General features: G+C 46.1%; 1 protein-coding gene across 3 annotated transcripts; it reads left to right on the top strand.

Moving 5' to 3' along the window:
- The first annotated feature begins 94 nt into the window (after positions 1-94).
- On the top strand, positions 95-19,834 carry mmp24 (matrix metallopeptidase 24). 3 transcript variants are annotated; one of them, XM_067233946.1, is made up of 10 exons: positions 95-220; positions 7,370-7,453; positions 7,962-8,110; positions 8,414-8,530; positions 10,664-10,968; positions 12,971-13,132; positions 13,317-13,534; positions 14,287-14,425; positions 14,634-14,900; positions 15,959-19,834. In XM_067233946.1, the coding sequence occupies exons 1-10, from the start codon at positions 95-97 to the stop codon at positions 16,297-16,299; spliced, it is 1,908 nt and encodes a 635-aa protein (XP_067090047.1). In that variant the 3' UTR covers positions 16,300-19,834. The 3 variants fall into 3 exon arrangements, with proteins under 3 accessions (XP_067090047.1, XP_067090057.1, XP_067090068.1); XM_067233956.1 differs by lacking the exon at positions 7,370-7,453; XM_067233967.1 differs by lacking the exons at positions 95-220; positions 7,370-7,453 and having other exon boundaries at positions 7,968-8,110; positions 12,971-13,185; positions 13,412-13,534.
- The last annotated feature ends 47 nt before the right edge of the window (positions 19,835-19,881 follow it).

Genomic DNA, 19,881 nt, shown 5'->3' with positions numbered 1-19,881 from the left:
ATGAAGGAGAGTCTTTATTGCAGTCTTTATTACAGATACCGGACACGAGACTGGAAATCTCCGGCGGGCAGAGGGGGGGAATCTGGGGACAGACATGGCGGGAGCGGGAGTGAAGAGGAGGAAAGCGGGGCTCCCTGGTTTTTGCTGGAAAACATGCTACTTTCACATTTTATTCTGGGTCGTCTCCGTCTGTGGCGAGGAGAAGACGTTCATTGTTGAGGTAGGTCCGAACCGTACATATAACTGAAGATGCTACTGATAGTAGGCTACAGTAACACAACATCCTTACTGAGACCTTAGCCACAAGAGCACCGACCTGTTTCACTCCCAGTTGTGAGTAAGCGCAACGTTTGGGATGTTTTTGTGCGCCTCGGTCGGAACTCGCTGTTCTAACCAATACCACGAAGCGATATCGGGACAAAGAAATTGAAAAATTAATGTATAATGAGTTGGATCGATAAATAAATAAACAAACCATACCTCATAAACAAAGACGTAAAAAAACATTTATTTATTTACATCCTAGTGTCATCGTGTAGCCTAGTTCTTTATACCTAGCTCATGAATCCCGTCTATTAAAATTTATTATATTGTCGTCTTGGAAAATATATGTTGGGAGAAACAGGAACAGCTACTGTCAAATGATTTATTCCTTATGGACAAAGGTGGCTTTAAAGCATCATTGCGTTTTATTTCCCCAATTTGATTGTATACCCTTTCCAGAGACAAGCTCATCTGGAAGAGCAATTATATGGATTGCAATTACATAAATTCCCCCTTCAGTGAGTGTATGTTTTGCTGATAGAGGAAAAGAGAATCATTGCGAGTCAACTCAACTCATTACCGATGTCTGTTTGATGTCAGTGTACATGACACACACACCACCATTCCCATTTATAACCTATTTTACACATATGGGTGGTTATTCAAAGCAACTAACATAATAATCAAGGTTATGCGTGGGTCAGCATACACAACAAGACTTGCAATTTTATTTCCACGTGTGCAATGTGCAATTAAGCTAAACAATCATCTTTGCTAACATGTAGTCTGTAATGTAAATTATGTCAGATCTGAATATTTTTTTAGTTCAGTTCCAGTGCTGTCAGAGGCCAGGTTTAATATGCAAGGTATTTTGTCAATAGAAGCATCAGTATGCAAGGTAGAGTCGACAGTAAACCCAATCCTCACATGGAAACAGAGCCCAGTGCTCACTTGCACTGGAGCAGAACAAAGAATCCTGGATTTTTTTTCCACGACTGGATCCAAATATAGCTTCCTCCATAATTTATTGAAATGGCAGGGGGTTGCATACTGGAGGAGAGGAGAGTAGAGATAAAGCATGGGAGTGGAGATGAGGAGATGAGAGAGAGGAGAGGACAGACAGGAAGGCAAGAGAAAAGATGAAAGGAGAAGAGGAGAGGATGAGAAAGGAGAGGAGAGGTCTAGGAGGAGAGGAGAATATAAGAAAAGATTCGGAGGAGAGGGGATCTGATTGAGATACAATAATAGTCTTTTCAATAAGATGTTGTTGCTGGGAAATACGGTCGTTAAACATGATAGTGGCCAAATCTCCCACACTGAGCCATGTAGATTAACGTTCAACACTTCTACAGAGACGAGACAAAGGAGCGTTGCACGAGGCCTTTCTTGTCCTTGTCCTGAAGATCTGTGTACAGCACATGCACCTCACAGCTTTTATTTTCTCTTAACCATCTGTGAGGGATGCGGTTAGCATGCTGGTTTAAATGAGGGAATATGTAGCTGTTTGTATCTGTAAATCTGTGTGTGTGTGTGTGTGTGTGTCTGTTAACCTGCATGTGTGCTGTGTGTGTGTGTGTGTGTGTGTGTGTGTGTGTACGGTACAGTTGTTTGAGGAAATACAGAAAACTGTGGTTGACTACAGTCAGTATTGAGCTGTTTCTTTGTGAACAAGCCATTCAAACACGTGAGTGGAGTTCAAATGCATATGCGTTCCAGCCTATTGTCTGTCCCTGAGTTCAAAACAGTCCACTCCACAAGAATCGACCGAATGACGTGATCAGATGAACTGATCCAAAAAAGGCGATGGTTTCTTTGTATCCTTTGTCTGTACTTCGAGGAACCGAAGAATCGGTACTGAAAGCCCACTCTGTGACATCACCTTCTGTGCTGTTGTTGTTTGGGCAGATGTTGTTGTGGTTCACCTCAGACTCCCCATGGTACTCGGAAAAGTGCTGCCTATCACAAACAGCGAGGGAGTTTCAGGGACATGTCAGATGGTTCGTCTCCTTCTTTTGTCTTTTTTTTTCTTTCTTTGGCTCGTGTATTAGAAACTGCAAGTGGCAGCTCGGATCTAAGATGGATTCGAGAGACCGCAGATAGAGTGCGGCTAGTTTGGTTTGTTAAACGTTTTAGATCAACACTTTTGTTGATTTTATGTAAAGCACTTTGAGCTGCAATTCTTGTATGAAAAGTGCTATATAAATAAAGTCTTACTTACTTACTTCTATGTTTCTGACACCATCCATCTACTAGCAATTCTCTCACAGTACGCCACTTCCTATCCACCAGGCTTAAAACCCAAAACATGAATGTTTTCACCGATTGTAGCGTCAGAAACAGGTCATGGGTTCAACACCTGTCAAGATCCAGTCCACCGATTGGGCTTCATGGATTCATTTAGCAGCAGATTTGATCCAAAGCGACACAAAGGTGCGGAATTAAACCCGCAACCTCTTGACCTGCAGCCATCTGCTCTACCACTGAGCTAAAGCCATCCTCTAGGCACCTGCTCCATGAGCTACGCCAGTGGTAGCTGGCCCTTCGTATCTGCTCTAATCAACTGGAATCCATTATACAGAACCCTGCTGTGCTGGCACTGTAGTGGACTTTGCAACGTGTCCACACTGGACTGCAGGTATGAATGTGGGATCGGAGAGTGGATAGAGTGTTATTAATGTTACGTAAGGGGATTTGATTAGTGTGGCACGGTGATGCAGTGCTGTGATTACAGAGCTACCACGTTGACATGAGAACAGCTCAATGAGAGTGGCTTAGAGGGCCCGTGCCACAGTCTACTGATAGGAGGAGGAGAAAAACAGAGAAAGGGAGGGAGGAGGAGGGGGAGGAGGTGGAGGAGGAAGAGGTGGAGGATGAAAAGAGCGATCTAAACATGACTGTCTCATTTGCCGGCTGCTGAATTCTGGAAGACATGTTATTGAGTGATGATGATGATGATGATGTTTTTAACGATTAAAACGATACTCATCTGCCTTCTGTTAGGTGCATCCCTCTGAGGACTGGTGGTGGCGATGCACAATGACAGAACACTCTCTTTGTGTGTGTGTGTGTGTGTTTGTGTGTGTGTGAGAGAGAGAGTTTTTAAAGCATATTTTGTTATGTTTGTGTGTTTCGTAATATTTGTATTTGTGTCACTTGTGTTATGCACAATACCGTTCTTCAGTACTGCCTGCTGTCTGTGAGTCTGTAGCCATTCTCACAGCTGCATCAGCGGTTCTTCTGTTCTCAATCCCCTCCAAAATACTGGCGGTTGTGGTGGTTTACAACCACAAAAAAACAGGATTAAAATCCTTTCTTAGCTACAGCAGTGGTGACTCTCTATGAAATGGTCCACCATTTACCTCGTTCCAGCTTCTCTCGTATTTTTCTTTCTGTTCTCTCTCTCTGTCTCTCACTTACTCTCTCACTCTCTCTCACGCATTCTTTCTCTCTGTAAGTCTTTATCTCTCTGACACCCACACACACACAATGTACAGTACAGAGAGTACGCCTGTGACGGAATATTAGTTTTTATCTCTCGTGCTCAGAGTCGAGCATCTCTTCCTCATGTGGACTTCACCACTCTGCTTCCTGTAGGAAGGTGTTGGCTGGGCTGTGGCTGCGTGTCTAATGAGATCACGACTGAAGACGTGTGACAGGCAGGGTGGAGGGGAGGCTGTCTCCATCACCGCCCGGGGACACTGACCTGCATCATTACCGAATGTTGCTTTAGAGACGTCAACACATAACGAAGGGGACTAGAGTCTAGTCACTAGACAGAGACGTGCAAGAGTCGAAGTCCCCCCAACCCCCTGAAGCCCCAATTTGAATACTTACTGCAGAGTAGCTGAGCTGCAGAGTAGCTGAGCTGCAGTCTAGATGAGTTGCAGTCTAGCTGAGCTGCAGAGTAGCTGAGCTGCAGTCTAGCTGAGCTGCAGTCTAGCTGAGCTGCAGAGTAACTGAGCTGCCGTCTAGCTGAGCTGCAGTCTAGATGAGTTGCAGTCTAGCTGAGCTGCAGTCTAGCTGAGCTGCAGTCTAGCTTAGCTGCAGTCTAGATGAGTTGCAGTCTAGCTGAGTTGCAGTCTAGATGAGTTGCAGTCTAGCTGAGCTGCAGTCTAGATGAGTTGCAGTCTAGCTGAGTTGCAGTCTAGCTGAGCTGCAGTCTAGATGAGTTGCAGTCTAGCTGAGTTGCAGTCTAGATGAGTTGCAGTCTAGATGAGTTGCAGTCTAGCTGAGCTGCAGTCTAGATGAGTTGCAGAGTAGCTGAGTTGCAGAGTGTAGTACAGTGGCCCAGTGGAGGAGATCCCAACAGGGGATAAGGTAGCTGTTCACCTGCTACAAGTTTGGCTGGAAGCTGGTTGGCTGGAGGCTGGCTGGAGGCTGACTGGAGGCTGGCTGGCTGGATGGCTGGCTGGAGGATGGCTCGATGGCTGGCTGGAGGCTGGCTGGCTGGATGGCTGGCTAGTTTGTTATGCAGAGAGATAGATAGAGAGATAGAGGATGAGATATTAAGAGAAACTGAGAAAGGGGAGATAGTGAGAGAAAGAGTAAGAAAGGGAGAGATAGAGATAGAGAGAAAATAAGAGAGACAGAAATTGAAGAAGAGAGAGAAAGGGAGGGAAAAAGTGGGAAATGTAGTTGTGTAATATTTAAACACATGGCCTATATAGCTCCTGTGCTGTGACTGTAAGATATTCATGTCCCTGCTGTCTCTGAGCATGGCAGGCCCGTCGACGTGCCGCTTGTGCTGCCTCACACTCTGAAACAGAAGGTACTCTACGAGAGAGAAGGGAAATGAGGAGAGGAAAGGTAGATGAGGGGTGAGGAACGAGGAGGAACAAAAGGAGCACCGAGGAAGGCTTAAAGGTAGAATCAGGGAGAGGTAGAGTCAGGTGGAGGTAGAGTCAGGGAGAGGTAGAGCCAATGAGAGTCCATCAGGGGAGAGATGCAGCACTGCTGTTGGTTCAGCCAGGGTGCTGAGCTGCCCTCAATCTGTCTGCTCACGGCGCACTGGAGTACGAAGACAGAGAGGGACTGGAGGGAAGGAGGGAGAAAGAGAGGCGGGAGGAGGGAGAAGGAGAGGCGGGAGGACGGAGAAAGAGAGGCGGGAGGAGGGAGAAAGAGAGGCGGGAGGGGGGAGAAAGAGAGGCGGGAGGAGGGAAAAACAGAGGCGGGAGGGGGGAGAAAGAGAGGCGGGAGGAGGGAGAAACAGAGGCGGGAGGAGGGAAAAACAGAGGCGGGAGGGGGGAGAAAGAGAGGCGGGAGGAGGGAGAAAGAAAGAAAGACAAAGCAGGTGAGGAATAGAGGAAGGAAGAGAGCTAGATAAGGAGAGGATGGAGGAGAAGAGAGGCTGCTAACAGCTAAAGTGGGTCCTGTCCCCTCACATCCCCTCTCTCTGTTTGATGCTCTGTTGTGATCTGGAGACTCAAGCAACAACACGCTACTGTACAGACAACAGCAGGGAGACAGAGCGATGCCACTGGCTTTGTTTCCATGTCTCGGAAATGGTATGATAAACAGTACATGAAACATCAGAACTATTATATAATCTCCACAGTCGTGATTAAAACATCAGTGTAAGCAGATGTGGTGTTATTTCTGACCATTAGGTTGTAGTTCAACTCAGTGCTGTATATTGACCATGTGACTGACCACGAAGAATGGTATGTTGCATCCTTTAGTGGTTAAGATTGCTGTAATTTCACCGTTGTGATGTTGTTCTCTAAGTATCTATGAGTACATTGTTGGTTTTTCTTTCGCCACTCCTCCTCTGGCACCCACCCTCTCTCCGTTCTTGCTCTCCTTCTTGCAGCTAGCCTTTGTTTGCTGTACCATCACATTTCTCTCCCTCCATCCTGGCAGTCTGCTCTCCCCTCCCCCACCATCTTCACTCTCCTCTCTCTTCTTTCGCTCTTCCTCCCTCGCTTTTGCTCTCTGTCGTTCCCTCTCATGTGCACCACACTCTTCTCTCTTTTTTATGACTAGCGCTCTCTCTCGTTCTCATGAAGACATGATCCTCTCCTCCTCTCCTCCTCTCCTCCTCTCTCCTCCTCTCCTCTCCTCTCTTCTATTCTATTCTATTCTCTCCTCTCCTCTTCTCTCCTTTCTCCTCTCCTCTCCTCTTCTCCTCCTCTCCTCTCTCCTACTCTCTTCTCCTCCTCTCCTCCTCTCTCCTCCTCTCCTCCTCTCCTCCTCTCCTCCTCTCCTCTCCTGTCTTTGTCCATCTTTCATCAGTGGTCTTCTGCTCTATCATCTTTGGCAGCCTGCCCCCTGACAGAGAATGCATGGTGCATTTAGAGCATTAAGGCGATGTGTGTGTGTTTTACAAGGATATGTGTGTCTGTGTTGTGAACAATGATATCTGTGTGTGTATCTGTGTGTGTATCTGTGTGTCATTGCCAGGCAGAGGGATGTCTTGTGGAGGTGGCCTTACATCATTTTTTTCCTGGCCGGTATTGATCCCAGATTTTTTGTCCTGCCTGCACACACATACTCACACAGACACACACACACACACACACACAAACTCTTTGTGAAACACGAGACATCAGACCTGATGTCATCGCTCAGAGCCTCTCAATTGGTTTATCTGTCCAGAGATCTGACCATTCGGCATTGTGTTTGTATGTATGGACCAATCATCATTCTGCAAGTCTGTGTAATAAACAATCAAAGTTCTACCTTTATGTGTGTTTTATAAATACCTGTGTGTGAACCAATCAGCCCTCCTCCCCATATTTGGACTAATGACATTTAGGGTACACAGCCAAAAGTAGCGGGATATGAGATGGTTACTGTTTGCGTGCGTGTGTGTGCATGTGTGTGAGTGTGTATGCATCTTTGCACGTTGTGTGAGTGTGAGTATGCATGTGTTAGGCTAATATGATTTTGTTGTAGTAATTCTTGTATAATAGCACTGGTAAATTATTTAATTGGAGTCGTTTCCCCAGAGCTGCAGCAGCTGCTACAGTACACTTGGCAGACACACACACACACACATACATACATCCATACTATTCTTCTGAGACTGTAATCAGGTTTATATGCATTTCCCAGAATGCAATGGCACTCATGTGATTTTGATCTTAGAACTGAATTCTGTCTCCAGATGCCTGGCTCAGCGGAGAGCAGCGCTGTGGTGGATGTATTACAGAACCATGAGCTGCATACTGTAGCTGTCCAGTACCTGGAGGTGCGTTTGATTTGCCTCAGAGTTTGCACCTACTAATTAATTCTTTGGAATAATTGTACTGGAGCCAAATCAAGTGCACCCTGGAAGTGCTACCCTGGCCTGCTGGCCAGCCTGTGCTGAGCTGTGCCAGGCAGCAGAGGTGCTGCGAGTGGAGCTGCTGTTATTGTTGGGGCTGCCTTGTGTCAAACAGTCCTCTCATCAAATATGGATCAGCCAGATGGAACCTCTGCCACAGCTCCTGTGGGGCATGGAGGGCAGTTTGAGCATGACGCACCGTTAAAGGGACAGTCCACTCTAAAACATGGGATTGTTGTTAAGCAATCAGAAGGGGTTGGGTGTGGATTCACCACTCCGCGGAATTAATAAAATGTTTTTTGTCCTGTACCTACCTTCTCATTCCCTACCCCTCCATTCCTCCTTTCTCCCTCAATGCCTCCCCTTCTACCCCTCTCACCTTCCATCTCCCTCCTCCTCCAATCCCCCACTTCTCCCGTTCCCTCCCTAACAGACTTGGTTGAAGAACTATGGCTACCTGCTACCTCATGACATCCGCATGTCAGACCTGCGCTCTGAGAAGGCCATGCAGTCTGCTGTCGCAGCCATGCAGCGTTTCTACGGCATCCCTGTTACCGGGGTACTTGACCAGACCACCATTGAGTGAGTACAGTGCCATGGCAACCAATGAAACCTTTTACATCAAAATGGCAATGGTCCACTCTAAAATACCAACTGGAAACTGGAAAATACTGTCATTGTCAGTATGTCAAAGGTGAACTTCATTATTCTAAAGATCAACCTAATTAGTATTAGAGTTAGAGAGCAGAGATGGGTATCTCTGCACTGCAACATAATATAATCTGGTCTCTCTACCTGACCCAACGACCTGGCTTTCTGCCTCTGTGACATATTTCTGCATGACGCATTAAGGGTAATGTTGCATTGTGGGATGTGTGTGTGCAGATGGATGAGGAAGCCTCGCTGTGGCGTCCCAGACCACCCTCACATCAGCCGGCGCAGGCGGAACAAACGCTACGCCCTGACGGGACAGAAGTGGAGGGACAAGAGGATCTCCTACAGGTACACGTCTTTCTGTGTGTGTGTCTTTCCTTGAAAGATAGTAATCTCAGCTGCTTTTTGAACATCTGTTGACCCCATGGCATGCCGTGTTGGTACCCAGCCCCTTCTCTCTACCCTGCTATGTCTCAGACCTGCTTACACAAGCTAGCATCACCAGCTGATACCCACCTGGGCAGGAGAGAGAAGGGGGTGAGAGAGATGGAGAGAGAGAGAGAGAGAGAGAGAGAGAGAGAGAGAGAGAGAGAGAGAGAGAGAGAGAGAGAGAGAGAGAGGAGAAGAAAGGGGAGAGTACAATAGTAGTTGGAGGCAGAGTAGAGGAACTGCACCTTTAAACGCGTTCCTCCTGAGTGGCTGAGCTGAGCATCGCTGAGCCGAGCCTGGTCGCTATATTTAGTCTGCCTGGTGCTTCTGGATCTGATGGGATCTAAGCAGACTGTCACACAGACACACAGCCAGCCTGGCGGAAGCAAGCGTAGGGAAGTGGGGGGCAGGGAGGCACAGAGAGAAGGAGGGGTGGAGAGAGAGGAGGGGATGATGAGGATGGGAAGCCGGAGGAAGAGGGGGAGAAGGGACTGAGAGACAGAGAGATAGAGAAAGGGTGCTTGCCGTGGTTCCACTCCAGTCTCTCCTCTTCTTCTCCGCCCTGCTTCCCTCCACATCAGTCTTTGTTAAAAGCCCCATTATGAGGAAGTCAAGTGAAAGCTAATGGCATTACAGAGGACGGTGCAGGACTATGGGGAAGGGGGTCTTGTCTGACATCATTTATCATAGTTAGATCAGGGAGTCATCAGAGACGACGGGGCACGGTTTCCTTCACGGTCCAGAGGACGCACCGGATCCTCTCAGCAGCCCAGACGGGTCCGTCTGGAAGCCCATTGGCCGCTGTTGTCTGGCTGAGCAGACAGACAGCCCAGTGCGACGCCTCCACTGTAGGACGCCGGGAGATCAACTACTGTTTACAGTAAACACTCAACCATGTGTCGTTGTTTATGTAAATGTAAATCACCGTGGGGGAGGTTAAAGTTTAATCTCTGTGGAAACAGACCTGTAGGCACCACTCTCAGCGGTTGTAAGTGAGCGTGTGACTACAGTACAATATATTATAACTATACAATAGTTAATATATCCAGCAGTGAATGGTGGATGTTGAGGTGGTTCAGTTGAAGTAGTACAACACCACTTCATCACTTCACCACAGGGCATGGAATTAGAGGGCTTGTGGAGAATTGAGAGTTAAAACCAGCTAATCAGATACAGTTTGGTAGGAGGAGCCTATAGAGGGGGTTTGTGTTCTACAGACATGACTCCTTCACTACATTTACATTAAGCACGCTCTTATCCAGAGCGACTTACAGTAAGTACAGGGACAATCTACCCGAGGCAAGTATGGTGAAGTGCCTTGCCCAAGGACACAACGTCATTTATCTCGGCCAGGAATCGAACCGGCAACCTTCTGATTACTAGCCCGAGTCCCTAACCACTCAGCCACCTGACTCTTTACCCATTTGATTTCCTATTCCTCCACTGTTGCTTTCTTATTCTCATTCGTTCACATACAAATTCACTTCCTTCCAACACTAGGTGTTTTCAATTTCAGCTTCTGCACCTGAGTCACAATGCAATCATCTTTATTCATGAAAACATCTGTTGTGTGTTTATAGCTTAATGTCTTTCTATGAATATGCCTTGTGTTTTGTCACTTAGTTTGCATAAATGCAGACTAGTGAGCCAGAGAGCCAGTAAGAGGTGGCTTCAGGCGAGGGGATGAATGAATGGTTTTTAATTGCTTCTTTTTACACTCTCCTGGAGCATTCACCCCTCCTCTTCACCTCTCCTCTTCCTCTCGCCATCTCACTGCTCATTTCCTGTCTCTTCACCTCTCCTCTCCTGTCCCTTCCCATCTCTTTGCCTGTCTCTCTCTTTGTCTCTGTTTTTGTCTCTCTCTCTGTCCACCTCTCCTAGTCTGTGTTGTCTTCACCATGTCTTCACCTCTCAGTTCCTCAGATATACAGACAGACATACAACCAAAGAGTTCTACTCTCTATTCCCTCTCTGTGTGTCAGAATTGAAGAATAACGATCAACGATCAACATGGGACACCTCTTTATCTCTCTGTCTCTCTCTCTCTTCCAGCATACACAACTTCACTCCCAAGGTGGGGGAGAAGGACACCCAGAGAGCCATCCGGCAGGCGTTCGACGTGTGGCAGACCGTCACGCCGCTCACCTTCCAGGAAGTGGCCTTCTCTGACATCAAAAACGAGGGCAAGGAGGCCGACATCATGATCTTCTTCGCGAGCGGTTTTCATGGCGACAGCTCTCCATTCGATGGCGAGGGGGGGTTTCTGGCCCACGCCTACTTTCCCGGACCGGGCATCGGAGGAGACACGCATTTTGACTCAGATGAGCCGTGGACGCTTGGCAACGCCAACCACGACGGTGAGACGTGGTTGCCAATAGTTACCAGTGGTTGTTTATTGTCGTCAGAAGTTACCAGCAGTAGTTAACCTGTCATGACCAAGGAAGACCAGTAGTCACCAGGTACTGATATATTAGTTAGTTTGAATGTTAGCTAGCTAACTGGACATTCTGAAATTTGTGTGATTGGTTGTTAGAGAATGTTTTGAAATTAGTATGGCTGTTAAGTTAGTATGGATGGCAGCTAGGTTACTGACTGTTTTAAAGTTCGTATGGATGCATGGTATTAAATATAACAGATGGACTATTAGCCATCACAGAGTAAGGATTACCATGGTCTGGATAAGCATTGGCCGGCATCCATTGACTGATGACTTTGTGAGTCGTGATCAATAGCTGATTATCATCATCCCCACAATCAGCAGAATCGGTCTCAATACTGAGCAGGAAACAGGCAGAGGCGAAGTTTGTGTGTGTGTGTGTGTGTGTGCATGTGCGAGTGTGTGTGGGTGTGTGTGAGAAAGAGAGAGAGACAAAGAGAAAGGAGAAAAAGATTAGAGACAAATCAAGAGACAAAGACGCAGTCAGAAAGAGGGATGTGGGCAAAGACATACCATCAGATAATCAGACACTTACTGTGGCAATCCACAGTGAGTTACGATAACACAATTTCATGGTAGAGTACGTCCTTAACCATAATGAGCTGTATAGGCAGGTTAATACATGAGAAATGTAGGCAGACAGACAAAGAAAGAGCAATTTACAGATTTTGTATCGCATGTATGTCACATTGGATAAAAGCGTCTGATAATGAATAAAATGTCAAATGTAAACAGAGCGATAAAGATGTAGTTGAAGTCGGAAACATAAAGAAATAAAGAGTCAAGGAGAGAGAGCGAGATGATGGAGGAGGGAAATTAACAAAGAAACTGAGAGCAACAAAGAGATAAAGAAAGAGAGAGAGCGATAGAGAGAGAGAGAGAGAGAGAGAGAGAGAGAGAGAGAGAGAGAGAGAGAGAGAGAGAGAAGACAAAGAGAGTAGAGGACAAACAGCCAGTGAGAAAAGAAGCTGGACATGAAAGGAGTTTACAGTCTGTTAGACAGAAGATTGGCCAGCAACTGAACTAGAGAAAGACCCACCAGCGAGGTAAAAGATAATTATGTTGGAATAATTAGGTTCAAACAGAGTCAAACTAATTATCTTGGTGATGAAGTGTTTTAATACCAGCCCTCCTTTCTAAAAGAAGACGTCATGATCACGGGATAGTTCTTGTCTTCGGCACTTATTCACGCTGGAGAACTCTGGTCTTAAAGGATAAAAATGTCCTGTTACTTTAGATACCCAAGCAACATGAACAACCATGTCCAAAATATCTCAAATGATACATTTATAAAAATACAAACACTTCTCTTGAACGTGTCCTAAATGTTTCTGACACCCGTCCAATACGATTTGAATGCATGTAGAGAAGAGTGTCAGAGCAGACTAGAGAGGTAGGGAGAGGAGAGGAGCAGGGAGGCTAGGTTGGAGGGGACTGGAGTAAGGCATCTCTGCCTGTCAGCCAGCAGGCCTCAGGAGAGCTGGCCTGTGGACTGGACCGGCATCGAGTGCTGTTCGCATGCGACATGCTTTGAACAGGGCTATTTTGGTGTTCTCTCACACACAGACATACACTCACATGGAAGCTTACGTGGATTGTGTCTTCCGTCGGCAGTAGGCTCTGAATAGAAAGTGCTTAGTATGTCTAGCTCTATTTATGGAGGAATGTGTGTGTGTGTGTGTGTGGGGAGGAATTAACTGACACAGTGCCAGGTACCATCCTCTGTTCTTCATCCTTATCTCCATTCTTTTCTCTCCATTTTCTCTACTCCTTCACCATCCTCTCCTGCATTCTTCTCCCTCTATCCTTCTCTTTCTTTTAGCCTCCAGTGCTTAGTTAGAACAGTATCTGGCAGACACTGTTTGCTACCCGGGTGTGATCTTATCACGGTCACGTGACGCTGTGTAATTGTCATCTCCTAGGTAACGACTTATTTCTGGTGGCGGTCCACGAGCTTGGCCACGCCCTGGGTCTGGAACATTCCAACGATCCCTCCGCAATCATGGCTCCTTTTTACCAGTACATGGAGACTCACAACTTCAAACTGCCACTGGACGACCTGCAGGGCATACAGAAGATCTATGGTAAGACTACAACTACACCCAACTTCCTCAGCGCCAGAGATACCAAGGCTACTGTAGGACTACAACCCCACTGTCCAAGAACAATATCAGAACAATATCAAGTCCTAGTTTAGCCGACAGAACAAAAATCAAGTTTGTTTGTTCAAACATAATTGTTCCTGTGTTGACCTATGACCTCTGACAGGTATTCCCACTGCCATGTTGGAGCCCACACGGCCGCTACCTACACTGCCGTCTCGCCGCACCCACTCCACCTCAGAAAGGAAGCACGACCGCCAGTCCCGCCCCCCGCGCCCGCCGTCCGGAGACAGGCCCGCCCTGCCCGGGAACGGAAAACCCAACATCTGCGACGGCAACTTCAACACCGTGGCCTTCTTCAGACGGGAGATGTTCGTCTTCAAGGTACTGCAGCTCCTGGTGTGGTCCGATGTCCATGTTGTCCTCAGATTATCCTATCCTATTAGGATCTTTTGTGGTGTAAAAGGTAATAAGAATGAATTGCATTTCTCCTTATTGTTGGGTGGTGCCCTCTCTCCTCTGTTTCAAACCATCATCAGTGTTTCTTTCTCTGCTGTATGTGTATCTGCTGTGTGTCTATGGCTGCATCAGGAGTGGACAAACCCAATGTGATGTCTCTGATCTTTGTTGAAATGTCTCTAAAGGTCACTGCAGCTCTGTCTGCCTGAGGGGGAGGGGAGAGATGAGCACAACACGGACTGCTACAGCCTCCTTGCCCTGTCCTAGTGCTGCTCTAACTACATCCATGAAAAACCATCAATATATCCGATCATGTTTAGCTTAAGTAGATACAGTTCATCCAGTCGATAGGAAGGAGCCTGAGTTTGGGTGTTGTAATCGTTCAGTCTGTCAGTAGAGAGACAGCAGGGGCGTTGAGTGTGGGTGGGTGGTGGATGCTTTCCCAGTATGTGTGTGTGTGTGTGTGTAAATGTGTGTATATGTGTTTATATGTGTGTATATGTGTGTAAATGTGTGTATATGTGTGTCTATGAGTGTACTGTACATGTGTGGGTAGCAATCAGTTGGGAGTTAGCTCGACTATGTCCTAGATTTTCGGAAGCCAAATGATAATGAGTTGAGATTTATGTACTCTCTTCTTTCCTCTCTTCTCCTCTCCTGTCTTCTCCTCTCCTCAGGACCGATGGTTCTGGCGTCTGAGGAACAACAAGGTTCAGGAGGGTTATCCCATGCAGATTGACCAGTTCTGGAAAGGTCTTCCTCCTCGCATCGATGCAGCCTATGAGAGATCAGATGGCAAATTTGTTTTCTTTAAAGGTATTTAATGATCCTTCATGTTATCTGGATTAAGTTTCACTTATCGTCTTTCACTAATTTAATAAGTACCTTTGACTCAGTGTCAAAGTTACCTTGTGATTCCGGATGTTTTACTCCTAGTTGCCTGTTTGTCTGTGTGTATGCAGGTTATAAGTACTACAGTACACTGAGTACTATAAATCCTGTCTGTCTGTCTGTGTGTCCCCAGGGGATAAGTACTGGGTGTTTAAGGAGGTGACAGCGGAGCCAGGATACCCCCACAGCCTGGTGGAGCTGGGGAGCTACCTCCCCCAGGATGGCATCGACACGGCACTGCGCTGGGAGCCCGTGGGCAAGACCTACTTCTTCAAGGGCGACCAGTACTGGCGCTACAACGAGGAGAAGCGCACGGCCGACCCTGGTTACCCTAAACCCATCACCGTGTGGAAGGGCATCCCAGAGGCTCCACAGGGCGCCTTCGTCAGCAGGGAGGGACGTAAGTACCTAGACCTCTACGTGAAGGTGGGAGGCAGGGTCGGGTGACAGGGTTGGGGGGTGGGGGGCAGGGTTTGGAGTGCAAGGCCATCCTAGAATCTGCGCAGGATGCTTCATACAGGGGCTAATCCAGCCACGGCCTCAGGCTGCAGGATCCGTTAGTTTGTGTTGAGACAGCACAAACACTTCCCCCTCTTTCTCCTCCTCCTCCTCCACTCTGCCACGCACGCTGGCCAGGCCAGCCCTCTTGAGACTCCTGCTCCTAGAAGGAAATCATCATCCTCATCACTTCTGTCGAACGTGTCATGACCTGCTGAACCCGCCCTTGCAGCGGACAGCAGAACATCAGAGGCGAGGGTCGGAGATGCTGACAGGGACAGCCAAGCATGGGCACCTTTCATGATTGCTCCTCCCTGGCTCGCCATAGCACATAGGGTCTGGCAGGATGTGATGTCGCCAGGCGGAGGAGAGGACTTCATCAATCATAACCTTCTGTGGCTTCTGTTGGTGTTGTTGTTATGGTGTTGCGTTATGTGCGGTTATGTGTCAGTGCGTGTGTAACTGTGTGTGTGGTTGGTGTGTGCATGTGTGTGTGTGCTTGGATCAGTTTGTGTGTGTGGGTGTGTGTGTGGGTGTGCTGAGGCTGTTTACCAGCCTGGTGTGTGTGCCAGGCAGCCTCAGGGTGGCCCTGCCTCCCAGGCATTATGCAACACCACACAGCTAGTCTCCTTCATAACAAGAAGCAATTAGGCCAAAGCTATGCTTCCACTCTGGGCTTGTACAGAAAATATACTTAGTGATCAGGGTGTGATAAAGGAACAATATTTGCAGGTGAAATATGATATATATATACAGATATATTTGTGTATATATATCGATTTCAGGGGTTATGTTTTTAATGTCCCTGTTATGAGCATGCCTGCTGTATCTAGGTCACATAACAGTCTAAACTTCTTTCTCTCCCTTTCTCTCTCTCATTCCATTCTCATTTCATTCTCTCTCTCTCTCCCCCCCTCTTACACCCTCCTTCTCCCATTTCCTCTCGCCTTCCCTCTGTAGTCTACACCTACTTTTACAAGGGGAAAGACTATTGGAAGTTTGACAACCAGAAGCTGACCGTAGAGCCGAGCTACCCTAAGTCCATCCTCAAGGACTGGATGGGCTGTGACCAGTCGGATCTGGATCGCAACCGGGACCGGCAGCTCCCCAACGACGACGTGGACATCATGGTGACCATCAACGACGTGCCCAGCACAGTCAACGCCATTGCCGTGGTCATCCCCTGCATCCTGTCCCTCTGCATCCTGGTCCTGGTCTACACCATCTTCCAGTTCAAGAACAAAGGAGTGCAACAGACCGTGACGTCGTACTACAAACACCCAGTGCAGGAGTGGGTATGACAGGGTGGCAGGCTGTTGCCGGGCAGGGCTGAGGACCCTGGCTGCAGTTTCCACCCCTGTCGAGACAGATCTGAGAGACACATCCTGACTCCCACACAGCAGCTTGCTCTGATCTCACACACAGTGACCATGAGGAGGGAGGGGTCACCTGGCGACTGTCTCTTCCTCCCTGTGTCCTTGGATTCCATTGGCCGCTAGGTGAACATTGTGATGGATTGGCATTAGGTGACGCTAAGGAATGATTGGATGCAGTTAGATCAGGATCAATTACAAGAATCAACCTTGTGTGAGCCTGGTGGCCTCTTGGCCAATAGGATCTGATTCAGAGGGGGGAGGGAGCAGGGTGGTACTGAACCTCTATTGGACCTCCAGTCTCTCTCTCTCTCTCTCTCTTCCTCTGGGACGCAGAGAAGACTCTACCCACGTCGGGCTAGTCTCTAACTAACTTGTACACAAATTGAAACTGTCAACATGTCAAAAGAACTTCTAAAAAAAGAACAAAAAAATATTCTACAAACTTGAAGAAATAATGTAGGTAGAAAGGCCATTAAAAAAAAAAAAAAAAAAAAACATTGATCTCTGGATCACCTGATGTTTTCATTTCTCAGTGACTGAGTAGTGGATTTTTTTGAGAAGATTTTTTTCTCTCTTTCTCTCTCTCTCAACCTCCATATACTATGACCGTCCTCCAGTTGAGTTTAAATCAGATCCAGTCATTATGCTTACATCACTAGGGTTTGTCCCTAACAGGGATCCATAGGTCACAGGTCACCCCACATCACCACCATCACATGCCTTGGCCTCTTTTTACATTCACAACCATGTTTTCTGTTTGTGCCTGTCGAACTAATGAAAACACCTTCCACACTGGCAGGCAAGTCTGATTCACATCATATTATTATATTTGACTGTATCAAGAGTTCAGTTTTTTGCTAAGAGTTTAGAGATCATGACCGTAGATATACTGGAGAGGATCAGACTGAGTCAGTCAGTGTTTATGTCTGACCTCTCATGTGAACCACTGTCTTCTAAAGAGGGCTTAGTCAGTAGTGATACAGCTGGTGGCTACCGGTAATGTCTTCTTTTTTTACTTTCTCTTGTTATCATGTGGTCTAGCTGGTTCTGCTACCAGTGTGTCTGTGATGTGGCTCGTGGACAGTAGATCCATGACTATACACTGTTTTCTGTGCCTCAATTCTGTCTCTTTCTTTCTCTTTCTCTCCCTCTCTCTCTCCCCCTCTCTCTCTCTCTCTCTCTTCTCTCTCCTTCTCTTTCTCTCTCTTTCCTTCTCTCTCTCTCTGTCTCTATTTCTCTTGGTTGGAACCTTTAAGGGGCCGCCATAATGTTCTTCACTGATTGTCTTCCTCCATTTAGAAACTTCTTGACTATTTCTTGAGTACCTGAACTTATTGATTGATTGACTGAAAACTGCACTGAGAGAGTCACTGTTTGATTGTCTGCTCTCCAAGTGTTCTGTGAACAGTGAAAAGGATATCCTTTTGGGCAATTTTTTATACTGGCACCCTAAGACTGTGTTCACTCTGTTTTCTCTTCACTATGGATAAAAAGGCGGTAACATTTTCCCAACTCTGTAGTGATGTCATTACAAAAAGGGTAGGGGTCCTTCTGTCAATCCATCATTCAATTAAAATAGCAATTGTAAAATTCAAGTTACAATTATTTCCAATGAAGTAATATTTGAATTGAAATTTCATTTACACTTTCCACACTAACTGTATTGAATGGAGTTGACCCCAACCCTGATTTGCACTCTCTTGTTGCAGACTGACTTGATGGACCTGTTGATTCAAATGTGCAAATGAGCGTGGTCATTTCTTTTTTGCCTCTTTCTGTGCTCATGTATATACAGTTGTGTCCCTGACCAGACACAAGTACTTAGAGATACGATTCAGTAGCAGGAAACAATCCTGGGAAAAGCTCTTGATTTCTCTGTGTAGCCGATGTGAATTGGCTAGACTTGACCACTAGCGTCAGCGAATCGCTTTTCGTTTGCGTAGCTGGTGGACGTCCCGCTCGCGGAGTTGGAGGTGCCGAGTTCGAGCAGGTGTGGGCAAGATCGGCCGTGTGTGACTGCCGACAAGTAGCGCGACCACGTTTGTTGCATCTGCATGGCTAATATCAGGCAGTTAGGGGCTACTGTATCACCGAAGCGTGCAATTCAGACTTCGTATACCAGAATCTTTACGTCACTGAAAAATAACAATACATACTATGTAGTTCATACAGAGTCCGACTGGTAGATGAAGGGGTGTTTACGTTGGAATGCTGAGAGACAGAGGCAGTTTGATTTCCTCATTGACTCAATCATAGTGCTTTGAGTGTACCATACCTTGAAGAGTAGTCAAATATGTGTATATATTTGTTGAGATGTAAAATCTGATTCTACATGTTTAGAGGTAAAAAGGCTACAGTCAAACAGTAAACACATGTATGGTAGCAGGGCAGGTGTGTAGTCATAACAGATACTTATAAGGGTACCTGTGAGAGTCTGATAGGAAACACTTTACCAGGAGGGCCCATATATAGATGACCTACAGGTGCTCACTATCAACAAATATTGAACTAACTGTCCACCAACCTAAACAAGCACCTGCAGATTAGCAGAGTTGATAGTTTGAGCATCAGTAGATTATTTATCCCCATTGAATCAAGTGTTACCGAATAGCATAGTTCCCTCTAACAATTTAGTAGACCTATCAACAAGGACAAATGTACATTACTTTTATAACCCAAGGTGGGCCATGACTGCTATATCCACATTTGTTTTTAAATCTTATTTATCCAGACAGTTTATATTCTATTCCGGGAGCTCTGTGTTGTCCTATGTTTCTCGTAGACTCTTCTATGGATAATGTACACTGGTGGCTTTGGACAACAGTGAGTTGCCTTTTATTGGCCTGTTGTTGCCTTTTGTTTATAAAAGTTGTTTTTCATAAGAGGATAATAGGAAAAAAACATATCAAAGGTACAGTAGTCCAGAATTTTGAAGTTGCTATTCATTATATTGGGAGTTCTTGGAACACTGCTAATCAAGGGGTATTTTGGCAGATATAGCTTTAAGAGAGATTTGAATTACTTCTTTTGTTTGTGTTTCCTATGAGCTTTTGTGTACATACTGGTATGCTTTTCATTGATTTGGGTTTTTATCAGCAAGTGATTTGATAATACACCAACAATGGCTAAGTTCTCTAAATGCATATTGCACCTTTTTTTCGTAGTGTATTGTTTTTATAGTCATGTAATTTGCAGTCAGATATCAAATATCTTCTCATGTAAATATACAAACTGAAGCTTTTAAAGATTTTGTATTTTTGTTTCTTTGAAAAAGCTTAGCATTTGCACAGAATATTCCCATTTCAAACAAAATGCTTATACTGATAGGCATGTTTATGTTAATGTCTTAAGATATTATTGAAGTTTTTTCTAAGAGCATATATAAGTTTATTGGTTAGGGACAAAGGTATCTTTTTTCCAGTTTATTTCATTTTACAGGACCACACTGAGAATCTTACAATATCACCATGTTCTATTAACAAAGACATTTCAATAAAAGTGAAAACT

This window comes from Osmerus mordax, chromosome 1 (assembly GCF_038355195.1).
Source record: "Osmerus mordax isolate fOsmMor3 chromosome 1, fOsmMor3.pri, whole genome shotgun sequence".
NCBI lineage: Eukaryota > Metazoa > Chordata > Actinopteri > Osmeriformes > Osmeridae > Osmerus > Osmerus mordax.
This window is presented reverse-complemented; position numbering and strand designations above follow the sequence as displayed.

Coding starts and splice junctions, on each gene's coding strand:
- mmp24 (XM_067233946.1), top strand. CDS start 95: ATGGCGGGAGCGGGAGTGAAGAGGAGGAAAGCGGGGCTCCCTGGTTTT. Junction 8,111..8,413: donor CTTGACCAGACCACCATTGA/GTGAGTACAGTG, acceptor GTGTGTGTGCAG/ATGGATGAGGAAGCCTCGCT. Junction 8,531..10,663: donor GACAAGAGGATCTCCTACAG/GTACACGTCTTT, acceptor TCTCTCTTCCAG/CATACACAACTTCACTCCCA.